The sequence below is a fragment of the Pagrus pagrus genome (assembly GCF_965226575.1).
Source record: "Pagrus pagrus genome assembly, chromosome: 8".
In the NCBI taxonomy this organism is placed as follows: domain Eukaryota; kingdom Metazoa; phylum Chordata; class Actinopteri; order Spariformes; family Sparidae; genus Pagrus; species Pagrus pagrus.
The window spans coordinates 1248008-1264690 of NC_140192.1; the positions used below are offsets into that span (position 1 = coordinate 1248008).

General features: G+C 40.8%; 2 protein-coding genes across 2 annotated transcripts; one reads left to right on the forward strand and one right to left on the reverse strand.

Annotated features, from left to right (window-relative positions):
- Positions 1-607: 607 nt before the first annotated feature.
- On the reverse strand, positions 608-4551 carry srp19 (signal recognition particle 19). Its single transcript, XM_084359574.1, has 5 exons — positions 4350-4551; positions 3256-3331; positions 1384-1455; positions 1197-1305; positions 608-1050 (listed from the first exon to the last, which is right to left on the reverse strand). The coding sequence occupies exons 1-5, from the start codon at positions 4385-4387 to the stop codon at positions 920-922; spliced, it is 426 nt and encodes a 141-aa protein (XP_084215700.1). The 5' UTR covers positions 4388-4551; the 3' UTR covers positions 608-919.
- Positions 4552-5024: 473 nt separating this feature from the next.
- On the forward strand, positions 5025-16548 carry LOC311261153 (serine/threonine-protein phosphatase 2A catalytic subunit beta isoform). The gene is made up of 8 exons (XM_084359562.1): positions 5025-5452; positions 6933-6971; positions 9152-9322; positions 12372-12545; positions 12780-12869; positions 13694-13855; positions 14555-14673; positions 15804-16548. Exons 1-8 carry the CDS (start codon positions 5351-5353, stop codon positions 15874-15876), a joined length of 930 nt encoding a protein of 309 aa, XP_084215688.1. The 5' UTR covers positions 5025-5350; the 3' UTR covers positions 15877-16548.
- Positions 16549-16683: the final 135 nt, after the last annotated feature.

Genomic DNA, 16683 nt, shown 5'->3' on the forward strand with positions numbered 1-16683 from the left:
TCTATTTTGACATCAGCACAATATTAGTTTGAGAAGAAACCAGCGTTAGTCCTCCTCAGCGCGTCATATCAGTTCAGTTAACTTCAAGTCGACCTGAGGTTCAGCTGAAGGTATATTTCAAGTTTAAAAGATATAAATAGTTGGAAAAATAAAACAAATATTAAACTAAAAGTATGATGTTTAACAAAGGAAAGAGTGGAATAGAAGTATATAACAAGAAGTTTATAATATCTCATTCACAGCCTGATTTAAGAACATTTTACTCATAAAAACATGGAGGAAATGGATTTTTATGGCTTCTGACAGTATTTTGATTTATGGAGATAAAGGGAGATGTTTCCAAAATGCCCTCTGTAGAAACCTTTGACTAGCATGTCATCAACATGAAACGAGGAGTTTCAACCTGGTTTAGATTAAATTTTTCAATCACAGAACAATCAGGTCGACTTTCTGCTCAGTTACAACAACATTAAACTGACAGATCTGTTAATTTAATGTAAAAACAAACTGCAATCTACAGACGTGTGCTCCAACACGCTCCTGACGACCGGCTCCTCCGACTCCGTCCATGAAGACGTTCTCTCTTCAAACCAAACCAACAAAAAGGTGAGAAAATGAATCTTTATTGAAAGCGACACAGAGGTGAACAGAATGAGGAGACATCTTTTCTCCTTCAGCTGTGAAACATGAAATAAAAGTGAGATGAGCTCCTGCCTCTGCTGTGTGACGAGCTGCGAGCAGAGAAACGTTCAGTGAGGTCATTTAAAGGAGGCCTGCAGCCGAACGAGTGTCTGAGGTCACAGTGACAATGAATCCTTAAAAAAAAACAACAGCTCAGCTTTGACTCAGCCTGACACTCATCTCTGACCTCACACTTAATTTAAAAAGAAATAAAATAAAAAACATATGTTTTTTGTGTCTACTTCTTCTTCTTCTTGCTCTTCTTCCCTCCCTCCCCCTGCTGAGAGCTGGTGTCAGCTCCTCCACTCTTCTGAGTCCGAGTCTTCAGTTTGGGGATCATCTCCGCGACGTAAAACATCACGTCTTTACCTGAGGGGATAAAAACAGCCTCACGTTCAGTCTTCAGCCACATGTTAGCAGGATGAACCCTGTCAGGAACAGACTCGGCTGCACAGACACAAGATGATTGTTGACGTCACAAACAAACCTCAGTGTTTTCTGAGTGTGAGACTTACGGGAGGTGAATTTGTCCTGACACAAGCTGCCGTCAGCCTGCTTCACCTGGACTCTGACTCGACCTCTGAACTGGACGTCTCTGTTCCACTCCCTGGGGTGCATCTTGTTCTGCAATGATGTCACAGTGATGTCATTTTACCCTCCGGTGAAGTGTGTGTGATATGTGTGATTTTCTGTTTCTTTTACCTCCACGTAGACGTTGAGGCCGGCAGCCGTCAGGACGTCTCTGATCTCAGCACAGGACGGATTCTCCACCGCCTGCAGACACACGACGTCACAACATCAGCGGCTTTATTTAAGACATGTTACACCACATCCACACTGCAACGCCTTCATCTAGGAAATATGATCTTGATTCAGGCCTCAATCAAATCTAATTGTTACGTCACAACGATCAGCTGCAATGATATGCAAGTTGTCATCAACCCAATGTTTGCTATCGTTGGCGACTCATGAAACCAAATTTTCTCTGACTTTTCAAGTTGTTGTGAATTTTCCCAGTCGGAAAGATGGCACACGAACGCACCGTTAGGTAATGTTCAGACCACCAGGGCAAATCCATTTTTTGGGAGATTTTTATGAAGTCTGAACAGAAAAACACAAATGACATGCGTTTTTCTCCCGGATCCAAAAAACTCACGATGTTGACCGTGGTGACTTTTCATGATGGAGATAATCATGAATATATTCACATCAATGGCTTCGTGCACATGCACTCTGCTTTTCCACTATTATTCTGAACATGACAATATTCAGAACTTGATACAGGTTGTGTAAACCACATACTGCTAATAGGACCTTATTCCAAATGTCACATTTTCTGATTAAGACGTGGGATATGTCGGTGTTATTCTCACGTTGGGAGCGATCTCTGGACGTGTATACAGCACATGTGGATATGAGCCTCAGTCGGGGTTTTTACAGCAGTTTGCGACGCGGGCTTCTTGCCTAGTTCTGGTCAGAAGGAGAAACACGGCTGAAGTTTGAAAAGGAAGGATGAGCGTGACACAACTACATCAATGGGAGTATGAACGGCTGCATGTTAACGGGAATATTACTGGATATTAGTTTTAATTTGCCGTGTGAAGAGCTGAGTCAGGATTGTTCTTTTCAGGATAATAACAAAAAAACACAAAATACTGTGTGAATGTAAACGTAGCCAATGACTGTGAAAAGCTGTTTAGCTCGCTGACGTACAGTCCTAAATTGTTTTCCTGTTTTATTTTGAGTTCCACTCCTGTCGGCATGCTGACGGCTCGGCTTTCACATTGTATCCCCTAAAAAGAAGTTAGATCGAACGAACAACAGCGAGATGATGCTACCACCATTTATTCATCCTTTATTTGTGCAGGAAGACCTTAAGATTTATGGGGACTTTTTAAAGATTCTTTGCTTTTCACTAAAAATGTGTGTGTCCTCTGTGATGCAATAAAAATTAAATTGTCATATGCCTACTACGCATGCGTCTCCGTCCCGACAATATGGACGCTGATATCAGAAGTGTTTTTTGTGTCACTCGCAAAAAGATGCAAAGTCGATGTGAAATCCAGAGTCACAGAAATGCATCAGAACAAAAGTATGTGAACAATCTGCTCAAATAAATTGTCTGCTCTGCAACTTTAACAGTGTGATTGTTCGAAGGGCTGAGGAGAAGAAGGATCTCCATTTCTTATTCATGTTGAAAAGCCACTGAAAAAATAATAACACAAACGCTGCACTTAGGGCGTCTGCAGGAACCAGACACTTCATGTTAGAGATTTTCATTCTTTAGCCAGATTTGTGACTGATTCTCTGACAAATCATCATTTTCCTCTTTTCACTAGGCTGAATATCCCTAAATTCAGTGTCTCAGCATGTTGATGATCACATCGTTTGCACTGTCTGCATGAAGACAACACGGGCTGTGTGGAGATTTCTTCACGTCCCGAAGAATCTGAGCAGAAACCTGCGGCCCTGATCTCGTCACGGCTGGTCGTTAGCTGTCCCTGCTGACGACCAGCAGCTTGTAGAAAGCTGATGGTGAAACATGATGAAGACAGTGGACAGTAAGAGGTTCACCTTCTCTGAGGGGATCCTCCGTCCTTCAGCCAGCGTCTTCTTACTGTTGATGTAGACCGGATAGACGCAGATAAACCTGAACCACACACAGACTGAAGGTTAGACTGCACAATATGACCAAAGAAATAATATTGTGATATTTTACACAACATATATTTCAATATTCTGAAATCTCCTCTGAATATTTTGGGGGCTTTGGGACTTTTTGTTGGACAAGACAGGAAAGATTAAGACTTTAACTTGTGCTTCAGGAAACTGTGACTGACTTTTTTAATAGACCAAACGATTAATCGATTAATTGAAGAAATCATCAAATTATTCCGTATCTCGTGGTGACTTGTAATAAAGTGGATTTTACATTCAGTTGTACCAGAAAACGGTCCTGATTGAGAAGCTAACTGACTGAAGAGCAGCACCTGAACTCATCACTAATCTAACGTTCACGTCATTTAATCATCATTTATCTACGATGTGAGGTCGATCTTATGTTTGACCGCCATCGTCTTCAGTCTTAATCAACGATAAACCATCGGTAGGATCAATATTTGACGGTCAAACACTGAAGTTAAGGACCTTAATACACGTCATGCTAGAGGGCTACAGTGCCTCGGCGTCGTACGGAGAGAACGACGGGCCAAACTTAATGTAAAAACTAAGCCACTTTAACATTTACCACCATTTGTCAAAGATTTCGTAAAACGTAACTTTAGATTTAACACATTAGAAACAGGATTTATTAAGCAAGACATCTTCAGTCGATTTAGCCGTCAGTTAGCTAAAGCTACTCCCACAAGCTCTTACTTGCTAACGTTACAGCGTCGAGGGTTTTAGTGCATAGTGTACACTAAAAAGTCATTTTCTGTCGATTAAAAAGCTATAACTCTCATTTAATGTATGCCGAATTAAAGAATTTCCCTTCCAGATCTATACATTTGGAACAGAAACAGTTCATAAGATTGCTACATCTGTAGGTACCAAAGTTGTCCTTAAATTCAGAAATCCTCTATAGGAGTTTTGCAATGCGAGAGCAAGCGGCTAAGCCATGTTAGCTTGATCTTAGCTAGGCTAACAGGATTGCTTTTAGAAGACCTCACCTCTCTTTATCAGCGGGGTTTTGAGTTAGATGAGCCATTGTTTCTTAGTTTGGTTGTCTGTCTGACCGCAGACGAGCGAGTCTCTTCTGGATGAAGCGACTAACGACACGGTTTGATCAGTGCCGTAAAACAGGCAGCCATACGGCCGCTCCACACGCACTGTGACTGACTGTTGACAACCAGCCGGTGCGCTCGATTCAAGCACCGGCTTGCTCCGGTTTGACACTGTTACAGAAAATGTGACCCGGCTACACCTGGGAGACACTGATTTGAGACAGCTAAGTCGCTGTTATACATTTTATGAGCTTTCCTAAAACTCCAATAAGAGAAACTCCTCTTACTTTATTTCTCATGAGTAATTCCTGATTACACATTTGGGAGGGGTGGCGGTGTAGTAGCGGTTTATTAGGTCCGAAACATGTCACCATGATATGTTTATGATGTGTCATACAGTAACACGTTGTTAAAAACAATGTGAAGTATGTTTTTTTTGTCATCAGGGCCACAAACAAACAAACAAACAAACAAACAAACAAACATCAGCTTCATTCAAATGTAATTTGTGAGGAAGAAAAACTCATTATAATCTTTGAGCAGTTCTCGGTCCTTCCACGCGGGGTCGCTGGTGCGCTGAGTCTGCGCGCTGCTGAAATGCCCGGATGTTATTGTAGCTAGCTCTTTTAGCAAATCGGCTAGCCGCTGCGACGCCGCTGCCTTTTGCCGCTACGGTCTGTCGCATCGGGGACATTCGACCCTTTTGACTCCCCCGGCCAACATAAACTCTTTTTTAACGTTGGTAACTTAACCTCGGTGATTTATCATGATAGAAGTTGACTGAACAGCTCGTTAATTTTAGGTCTTATCGTTGATTTTTCCAACCGATTTGGCGGGACTAGATCGGGTTAACAATACGACAAGCTAAGCAGCTAGCGTTGAGACACAGGCCAGTTTGTTTTTTCAGGTAGCTAACACAGCTAGCTTAGCAAGCTACCGCGGCTGTCATGGAAGACAAATCTTTTACTAAAGAATTAGACCAATGGATCGAACAGCTAAATGAGTGTAAGCAGCTATCGGAAAACCAAGTCAGGACACTCTGCGAGAAGGTAAGTTGGCTACAGCTGTCCGGGTTTTATTCTGTCTGTCGGCCTCGCTTTCAGTGTGGCCTAGATTGCAATGGCGGCTGCGACTAATTTCTGGAATGAAGTCACGGCAAGGCGGCTATTTTCGCCCCATTTTCGACCAGTCATCCGGAGTTTTCCAATCTTTCACAGCGCTTTAGCAGCTAAATGATATTTCAAATGAGATAATGTTGCTAAGTTAACTGCCCAACCTTACTAAAGTGTGCTAATGTGGACGGTAATCGAACAAACGTCGTCTCGGGTCAGACGGGCCGAAAATTCACATCTTTTACATCTTTACCAGCAAATAGACTGATCCCATTTTATTGCCAGTTTATTAACGAGGCTGCGATTTTCGCACAGACCAGGAACTAGCATATGTTTTATTCTGGACCGTTGTGTTATTGTTTTAATGTTGAAGGTAATTGTGTATTAAAGTATGTCTGCGGGATGAGGTGCACCGCGCCCTGTCTTTATCGATCAACCGTTTATTGCATAAACCTGACAAGCCTGTGATCAGACGTCACTTCAGCTTTTGTTGCACCACAATAAAAATAACTCGCTCGTTTGCTTTTCTGAATCATTAACCTTTAATGTAATCCAGGCGCATATTATAACCACAGGGCTCACGGAGAGGCAGCAGGCCGTCATCTATCCCTCCTGTGTGGAGGAATAATGTTGGCTCCTTGTGAGTTGAATGAATGAAGGAAAAGACTGAAAACACTGTTTTGTGAAGTAAAACAGACAAAGAAGCAGCTGATTTGGGTTTTGTAGCGGGTCGAAAACTTCCCCACATGATACATTTGGAAAAACATTCCACTTAGAAGGATTACTGAAGTAAGCAACATCAGGAAAATGAGCAGCTCCTCCTCAAATGTGAGGACTTCCTGCTTTTCCATGTTTTTACAAGATTTTAAATGAATTCACTGTTGGGTTGACAGACATGTCTAGTCTGTAATGTAGATAAGTGTTGAATATGAATTCTTATTTGAAGTGTTTGTCTTTTAAAAAACATATTTTCTGCCTGTTGTGCGTCTGCTGTGACATTTGCAAAGCAGCAACGATCTGCAGTCTTCTGTTTTTTTACTATTTCTAATTCAATTTAACTCGGCTTTATTATCTCTGACAAGCGTTAAGTCTGTTCAACAAGATGAGACGACTAAGAATCAGAGTTAGAAGAACATTAATAATATGTTAACCACAGTCGAGCGATTTTTCTCATTTTCATCATTGAGCGTTCTGCTACGGTGTCCTGTGAGGTCACACAGTCTTGACGCCTGAAAATAACCCGTCAGTCTGTCATGAAGGCTAAACGTGGGCATGTGTGACATGAATTACTGTTTGTGTGTCCATCTGAAGAGTTTTATTTAACCTTCTGTGTGCTCACATGATCACCGAGCGTATGAAAATGTCCTCTGAAGGTGGTAAACTAAATTAAAAAATGTTTGTATGTTTGTCTCTCCAGGCCAAGGAGATCCTGACCAAGGAGTCCAACGTTCAGGAGGTGAGATTTCCTGCAATGGCAGAGAAAAATCCAGCCCGGAGTGACTTCCTGTGTCACAAGCAGGATGGACAAATATTGTAGAGCTGGAAGACTAATATTTAAAAAAGAATTGGACAAGTAAATCAAAATCTAAATGATCAGAAAGAACCCAAAACAGCAGAACATGGTGCTTTTGCTGAATCTTTTGGTTGATTACTAATTTGCGTGATTGGAGCAAAATAAATGAAAGAGATTTTGATAATCAATAAGAAGAACGGAACAAATGGGCGGTTCAGATGTTGAAACCTTCGACTCCATCAGAAAGGAAACTTAAATCAAAATGTTTCTGAGCAGGAAGGGACACGAACATCTGCTCCAAGTTGTTCCTGAATGAGATTTTCACCTTCTGATGAAAGGATGGATGCTTCAGATGAACCCAAACACTGTTCTTACAGTTTATCATTGAATAGAAGTTCCTGTTTGACTCAAGTTCTGCTATTTAAAATGGATTTCTTTTAACATCTTAAGATAATATGCTGACTCTCATTGTTGTTCCCTCTGGCGTCTCTGCAGTCAGAACAGTATCACACCGTGTTTACACGACAAACTGTCTGCTGAGCTGCTGACACACACACACACTCACACTCTCTCACACTCACTCACTCACTCACTCACTTTTAAAGGCCACAGGGTCTTTTTAGAAACAGGAATCTGCCACTTTGTGTATAAAACGCTCATATTAATTATATTGTTTTAAAAAAGATGGGAAAAACAGTCAGTCTACCATCCGTTATACTTTCCAGCATACTCGTGTTTTCGCAGCAGGTTACAGTTCAGGTGTTAACCTGCCAAGTTGACCTGTAATCCAACTAAACAACATCCTGTTACAGAACTTCACCTCTAATGAGGAAATGACGAACCATTTGAGGAAATTGCTTTGTTTATTGTTCAGTGAAATTCAGATCAGTGACGAGTCAGGTGTCTTTTTAGATCCACTGATGGTTGACTGAAGTGGACACAATCAACAAGAAATGTTTTTGAAACTTTAAGATATTGTCTGTTGTGGATCCTGACTGATAAAACATTTGTAGCTATTACCTGATGATGATGATAATAAAACATCAGATGGTGATATATTAGTTGATGTTCACTTTTTACATTCAGAAACATTTTCCAGCTTTTAAATAATGACAAAGATTTTCTGAGACAGGATATTTTCAGTTAAACACTGAGCTTTATCATCAAAGGTGACTGTAACAGTAAATATAATCTAAAAGTACATTTTAAACAATAATCATTGGTTTAAGTATTGTGACTCAGTATTTCCCAACTTGTTTGTCTTAAAACAAAATAATAAAAGTTCATTCTCGACCCTGAAAATAATAGTTGGACTAATATAATCTTAACTAAACATAAATTGAGTAGCTTTCTCCTGTTTGTCGTGATCTCTTGTAGGGCTGCACAATCAAAGTATTATCGTAATTACAATATGGCCAAGTGCAAAATCCAAATCTCAGAAGCTGAGTTTGACTGTGTGACAAATATTATAATGAAGTACTGTAGAGCTGCAGAGTCAAACTGACCTACAAGTCTTCTCCAGATGCAAGAAAACACCAATAAACAATCATAAACTTTACTGGGTATATTGGCACCCAGTCACATTGTTCCTGATAGAAGTTGTCTTATCAGTGGAGAGCTTTGACCTTTCTGCTGCTGTTATTCAGAATACAGCAACTTTATTGTCCAACCGAAGCAGGAAAATGATCTTTGGGTCACCCACGAGAATATAAACACAAACACGTCCTAAAGAGTTAAAAACAAAAAGACATTTAACAAAAAAAGATTTCTAAATTTTGCAGTCAGTTCATTCATACCCTGGTGTCCAGCTTACACTCTCGTACATAAGTTTACTGTAGTCGGTCGACCACATAAATTGCTTTTAGGATAAAAGAACCTGTGTAGATCTTTTTCTTTGCCAGGGGTCGTCGCCTTTAATCGGCCGATGTTTAATATAAAAAGCTGAAGAAGCTGGAAACAAAATCACAGACATGATCCCCAACTGAAAAACTAAAACTTCATTTCAGAAGTAAAAGGGTTATTTGAGGAAACTCTGTTATTCTGCACTCATAAACCAAACAAATGTAGGTGAATCAGTTGATTTGGTTGAGATGATCCTGTGACGTTGTTACCTGTGTCCTCAGGTGCGATGCCCGGTGACGGTGTGCGGCGATGTCCACGGTCAGTTCCACGACCTGATGGAGCTGTTTAAGATCGGAGGCAAGTCTCCCGACACCAACTACCTGTTCATGGGAGACTACGTCGACAGAGGCTACTACTCTGTGGAGACGGTCACGCTGCTCGTCACGTTAAAGGTAAACACCGTCACTGTGTTTGAGACGAAATGTGTTAATGCAGAGATAGAAGTCAGTGTTATGTACAGTAACAGTCTTTATATTCAGTTCTTTCACACTCACACACACACACACACACACACACACACACAGTAAAGCCAGAGGAGGTAGACCTCCAGCACACAGTCAACACTGCTGCAGGAAGCTCATTCACTGATAGAGACAAGGCAAATCAGCTGATCATCAACACTTCCTCTAAACAACCCTCTCCTTAAACCTCAGAGACCAAAACTAGTGTTACATCCAGCCGCCGTCTTTAATGTATCAAGTTAAGATGTGGTACAAACACCAGTCTGTCACTGGGAGCAGCTCCACCATCTGTGATCTGGTGATGAACATCGTGTCTTAGCTGCTGAGAAGAACAGAGGACTTATTAACATCCTTTAGGGGCTTTTTTTATGGAGTCATATGAGATTTAGCTGTGACTGTTGGGTGTGACCCTGATAAACACCCACCACAGATACCAGCAGCAGAATAATAAACTCACACTTCAGTTTATTCCAGCTGAGTTCAAATACAAAGGGAACTGGAGTCTCTGCAAACTTATAAAGGCTGAGAAAACATGAACAAAATTGACCAGCATGTCGCCTGCTGATTGATCATCAGCTGATTATAAGCCTTTTAACTGTGTAACACCACAGCTGATGACCACCTGAAACAAAATCTAATCTGTCAGTTAATGTCTCCTGATGAGTTAACAGTGATCTCTATGACTGACTGTTAAAACATGGCAGGCTGCGTAGTGAAAACAGCAGTGAACAGCTTCAGTCTGTCAGGAACGTAGTTGTGGTGCTTTGTGTGGCGTGTGTGTGTATAAACCAGTCAAAGGTTTATGTATGACTCAAAATCAAATCACAAATAACTACATGTAAAGGTCTGTCTGTATGCAGATGCTTTAGTGGCAGGTGTGTTGTCAGCTTGTCCAACCAGAGGTGTGGTGCTGCTTGTTTAAATACCACAGGACACCTTTGATGTGCAGTCAGGTGAGAAGGTTATGTAACACCACTGCTCCCCGGGTGAAAAGTCTACATACATTAGTCAACTGTAGCTGACCTCACGATCAGATGTTACACTGACTTTATGAAGAGTTTCATCATGTTGTGGTGTTGAGACGAGACTATCGTGTTGAGAATTATGCAGTCGAACACCTCGTTAAGTAGGAGATACCTTTGACGTGGGTTGAAATCAAATCGGCATGCATTGTATGCAAGTTTTTTTTTTTGTTTGAAGGATTGTAATTTAGTTCTTGTGCCAAATAAATTAAACCACTTTGGAAACATTGATTGTGAGGAAAAGCTGCAGTGACGAGCCCATCTAACAGGCCAGGCTAGGAAATCATAGCTCGGCTAGCTTTCACGTCCTGCAGGCAGCGTATTGCTGCACAACAACATTGTTGATTTCTTAACGCACTTTGAATTTGACCGCTCGCTCTGTGTGAGTTATTAAATGACAATTGTGCAAAAACAAATTGGAATTCGGTTATTAAATACACGGGCAGGTCCTAATCTGCCTGGGCGGGCCGCCCATTTAAGCTGCATGATGTGTTCAGGGACATCATGAGTGTACGACATTTGGAGCGAACATACAGAGCCGTCACTGTAGTTACACACAGCAAATGAAAGAAAATAGTCACACAGCGCGTGTCGACAGCTGGATCAGTTGAAATAAAAACCCGTCTGAAGGGCCTCCTGAATGAGCCTACTCTGTTCTCAGCATTCAAACAAAATGGTTTTCTCAGAACATTTGACAGCGACGGGCCGAGTCGACGTGTTCGAACGTATTCAGTCTCCAGAACCCGACATGAAACCACATTGGATGTACATTTCACTCACGGTTTATTTATCAGGTAGAGCATGTTGTGATATTTTGCTAAAAACATCATGCTGTAATGTTTATAACACTTTCTGATAAGTCAGGCCAGGGTTCACTTCTGTCACTGACATCAGGTGTTTGAGATGGGACATAAACCTTTAATGCTGAGCTGTATGTTGAAGTCTTGGCTCTGCGAGGCTTCGAGCCTGCTGACATTTGATTGTTTATCTTGGCAAATCAGATAAGCGGGAGAGTAAACCAGTTGATCTGGCTGCCTCGATGCTTTTAAAAATAACCTCAGTGACTCTGAACTTGACTTGTTGCAACAGATCTGAAGAAACTCTGAATCAGCTTCAGTGTTTGTTCCTCTCATGTGGACATCAGGACGCTGCGGTGCTCACTGTGTCTGTGTTGAGAGTTTTAATGTGAAGTTTTATTGTGTCATAAACACATTTTAGAACATGATGTAATGATCAGCTGTCATCAGCTGACTGCGAGCAATGTCCGACATGTGAAAGGTTGGATTCAGGAGGTTACTGGAGGACAGAAGTGCATATAGTGGATAGTAATAGATGTGACCAACACCTCAGCTCCAGCGCTGATACAAACACACTTTTCCCTTTTATTGAAATAATGAAAAAAGTTAAATGTTGTCAAAACACGAGCAGCAGCAAAAACTGACAAAGTGAAAGATGAAATCAGGAACCATCTGAGACATTTGGTGTCAACTTTCAGTTAGTGATTCTGCTGATCTTCAGCTGTTACACCTCATGTGAAATTCTTCATCTGAGAGGCTCTTCTCAGATGAAGCAAAACAATAAATTGAATTAAGTAATCAGTAGATGTTAAAACCAATACGGGTGTACTAAAGTGACAATGAACATCCTAAATCTTGAATTTTTCTTTCATATCTGTTAATCTGCAGATTATCATCTCGATTCGTAGTTTTGTCAATTAAAATGTTGATCAATCAATTGATCAATGATGAGAAATGTCTAGAACAATTTCATAAAGTCTGAGCAGACGTCTTTAAATGTTTTGTCCAACCAACAGGCTCAAACTTTACGATTTTCAGGTGACTATAATGTAAGACATAAAACAAAACTGAAGTTTATTTTTGAATCGTTTCAGCTCTAAATGAAAACAGACGTTAGTCGCAGCCCTTTGAATAATTGATCTCTATTATTCTGTTGCTCAGGTTCGTTTCCAGGAGCGAATCACCATCCTGCGAGGGAACCACGAGTCGCGGCAGATCACGCAGGTCTACGGCTTCTACGACGAGTGCCTGAGGAAGTACGGCAACGCCAACGTCTGGAAGTACTTCACAGACCTGTTCGACTACCTGCCACTCACCGCACTGGTTGATGGACAGGTAGGACGGTCGGCTTGAGAAGACACGTTCATCTCTACCGAAGATACATTTAATCTGATCTCTTTTCTTCAGTTTTGTTCAAGTAGCAATGAAACTCATTTATGTTCAGTGGTTCACTTCCAGTTTAGTGCTGTTAATATATAAATGATGAGAGAAAAGTTTTTTGGTTAATATCACGTTTTTGTTTGGATGAAATCTTTTGGACTGAAATCGTTCCTCTTGTTTTTATCTCAGATCTTCTGTCTGCACGGAGGTTTGTCTCCCTCCATAGACACTCTGGATCACATACGAGCTCTGGACCGTCTGCAAGAAGTCCCACATGAGGTACACACACACACACACACACACACACGCACAGATATAATGCTGTAACAGGTTTTAATGTGAGATCATCGTTCCATTGATATCGGATCATGAATCAAAATGTTACTGAGGAACCAGAGTTTAATCTAACAAGTCTGATCCTGCAGTAAGTCTGATGTTGTTCTGTCAACACCTCTGTTTTGGCTCTCAGCTCAAAGCCTCTTGGGCTCCTACTGAAGATGTAAATCTATAAAAATGCCTCACAAGTGTATAGTTTAACATTTAAAAAGGTTCAGCAGCTTTTAAAACAACTGCTCAAGTTTTACTTTAGCAGATGAGATTATTAGAAATCAAGACAGTCGATATACATTTGCAGTAAAAAAAATCTTTACTTTTTACTCAAGTATTGTACTGTTCAATTTTAAGTACTTAACTTTAGTATTTTATTTTCCATTTTACTTGATAGCTGAAGTCACTTTACAGATTCAAACGGCTGTTCCTGGTGATGTGTAACCAATCAGATAGTATTGTGGCAGGACAGAGAGAGGACATTGTATCAGAGCCAGAGTACTGCATTTTATAATTTATTAATTTTATCGGCAATCACAGAAAAAACACTATTGAGAAGTGATGAAAGCTGATTATCAGCCCTGATAATAGTTCTGTCCCTAGTTTTTATCAAACAGAAAGGAGGAAATGTTACATTTGTTGGGGACTATTTTCCGCGGCGGATGAATCCATATCTGGTGCTGTAGTTAGACTGTGTGGCAGCTGGACGGTGTGTGTGTTCATGGTGATGAAGGAACGACACTGTGGCTCACTGATGTGTTTTTTCCCTCCCTCAGGGCCCGATGTGTGACCTGCTGTGGTCGGACCCTGATGATCGCGGTGGGTGGGGCATCTCTCCCCGAGGTGCCGGCTACACCTTCGGACAGGACATCTCTGAAACCTTCAACCACGCCAACGGCCTCACCCTGGTGTCCCGCGCCCATCAGCTGGTCATGGAGGTAAAACACAAGCACAAAGACACACGAGTAGCGCTTTGGTTTTGTACACTTCACGTGTTAAATAAAGGCAGTTAACACAACTTCTCTAGCTCAGTGATTTCCTCAAATCACCTTTTTTTATTTGACAAATGGTAAAAAAACAAACCGAATTTAATTTACTGTTGTATATGATGAAAACAAGGAGCAAGTCCTCGTATGTGAGAAGTTGAACTAACATATATTTGATAAAGCACTGATGACCTGACCAGAGTTGTTGTATCTCCTCTGAAGTGTGTAACGTTCCCTCGTCTCCTGGATGAATTTTGATCTGTTCGTATCAAACTAAAACACACATAAGAGTTTAAACTTTAGTCCTTTTGAGTGTGTTTTAGTCACGTTGGCACACAAGCTCTCACACAAGTGGACTGAAGAATCCTAAAAATCCTCACGTATCCATGGCAACGTCGTACAATGAAGTGGTGCTCCTGTTTCTGTATCAGTTTCACTCCCACTGAGTCTCCTCACCTGAAACACACTTTGTGTTGGGATGAGATTCAGTCAGCAGCTGCAGCAAACTAGAAATAAAGTAAAAATGTGATCAGAAGACAAAATAAGAACAATTTCATGATCGGTCAACTAATTAATTAATTGATGTGTAATTGTCCCTCTGCAGTTTGATCTTTGAAATGTGTTAATTTGAATGTGTCGTCGTTTCTTCAGGGCTACAACTGGGGCCATGATAAGAATGTGGTGACCATCTTTAGTGCTCCAAACTACTGCTACCGCTGTGGAAACCAGGCAGCCATCATGGAACTGGACGACACTCTGAAATACTCTTTGTAAGTATTAATACATTAAAGAGCTGAGTATCAGAATTGAGCGCTCACACTAGTCAAACAAACTGGACTTTGAGGGTCAAGCGTGTTTGAGCACATACGTATTGTGTAGTGTGAGTGCGCCCTTAGATGACCTGTTCCCCAACATGTATTTCAGTGACAGCCGTGCAGGTGGTGCTGTTCTGAACTATTTTAGCTCATTTTCTGACTAAAATTGAGTTTGAATTATGCTTTGTTCAGTGATATTTGCACAGAAAAAGACTGAAATTGTGAATTGTTCCCAACTTTAGAAATAGAATTTAATACTTGGTCATATTGGCTCAGACCTGATGTGAGGAGTTCAGCACTTTTGTTTAGATCGGTTGAGTTTCGATCTCTGTTCAGTCGCACGATAAACAAAAAGATTGACAGCCACTTATTTCATTGGTGTGTTTTTATGGCCTGTGGAGGAAACACCAGAGAGAAAGAAAAGCTAAAAGCACCGGCAGCTCTGTGAAGTCTTTGTGGTTTTTATGATGAAGTTTAGGAAACTAAGAACACGTTGACACGATACTAATATTTCTAACTTCTATACGTAACTTTGAAGGGGACAAAATGAACTAATTTGGGGGCAAAACAAACCTAACAAGGCTTGTGTTCTGTATGTTCAGTACAGCAGCAGCTGAGTTAATTTACTTCTGAAGGAGCTGAGACTATGTGGGCGCTACAGCAGCGCATGTGTCCACTTGCTGTCTTAGAGCAGAGCGAATCAACACAGCTAGTTCCTGAGTATTGATACGGCCAACAATGAGTAGTGAAACCATTTCAAATATTCAGTATTGATATTTATCGGTGTTATGATACCTGATATCAACTTCCTCTGAAACACATGTAAATAAAGCAAACAGCAGCTTATGAGGATTGATTTAAGTTTAATAAACACATCTGTAATGTTGTAACGCCCTCCTCCCTTCACAGTTGACTCATTTAAGTCATTTAAGTCTTATGGCACTAACTAGCTCGTAGTTGCTAAGAACAGCTGATTTGACACAATCAGTGTATGTATGTTGGATCAACTCCGTTACAATTAAAACACTTGATCTGAAGTCTGAAACGGTGATGTCGTCATTAACAAACCTTTTCTTCCTCCTCAGCCTTCAGTTTGATCCCGCCCCACGCCGCGGCGAGCCCCATGTGACCAGACGCACTCCTGACTACTTCCTGTGAATGTCCAAAGCCATCCCTGTCAATCATCCACAAAGCTCCACCCCCTGCCCCACTCCCCCACCCACTCATTTTGGATGGAAAGATATTAATAATAATAATTACTGTACCAGGGAGAAACGAAACAAACGATTGGCTGATGAACCAAGATTTTAACAAAAAGAGAGAAACTTAAAGAGCGGCCCCCTCTACAGTCTTGTTTTCAATATGCTGTCATTAATGCTGTGCTTCTGGGGAAAAACAACACGTACAACTATGATCTGTTTTCTTTATTTTTTTGTTTATTACATGTTTGAAAACGAGATAATAAAACTACCAACGTGGACCAAATGTGCCATATTCTGATCCTTTTACAACATGTACAACGCGCTATGTTTCTTTCTTTTGTTTTTCTGTTTTTGTTTTGTTTTCTTTTTCTTTTTTAGACCAGCACTATAACCCGACCTACCTGACGTCACCACCACACCACACATCTCATGGCATATGTGCTTTTTTTCTGTTGCAAGATAATTTTAAAAAAGAAGAAAAAAAAAAAAGAAAAAAGTTTGCTTCAAGTAGTACAGCTGTCAGTTTTAGCTGTCCAGGCTGCAGCCGGTGGTCATCTCAGCAAGTATATTACTGTAATTTGAATAAAGACAACAGACGTATGAAATAAAATGTCCTATTGACAAACTAGTGGGCTGCGTCAGTGTCATTTCTTAAGCTCGATTCATTCAGCCATTTTGGTGAGAAACTTTAATTCATGAAGCTTTTTAAAACGAGGTAACGAGACCAGGCTTTACTAAAAGTAATGAACACAAAACTCCAGTA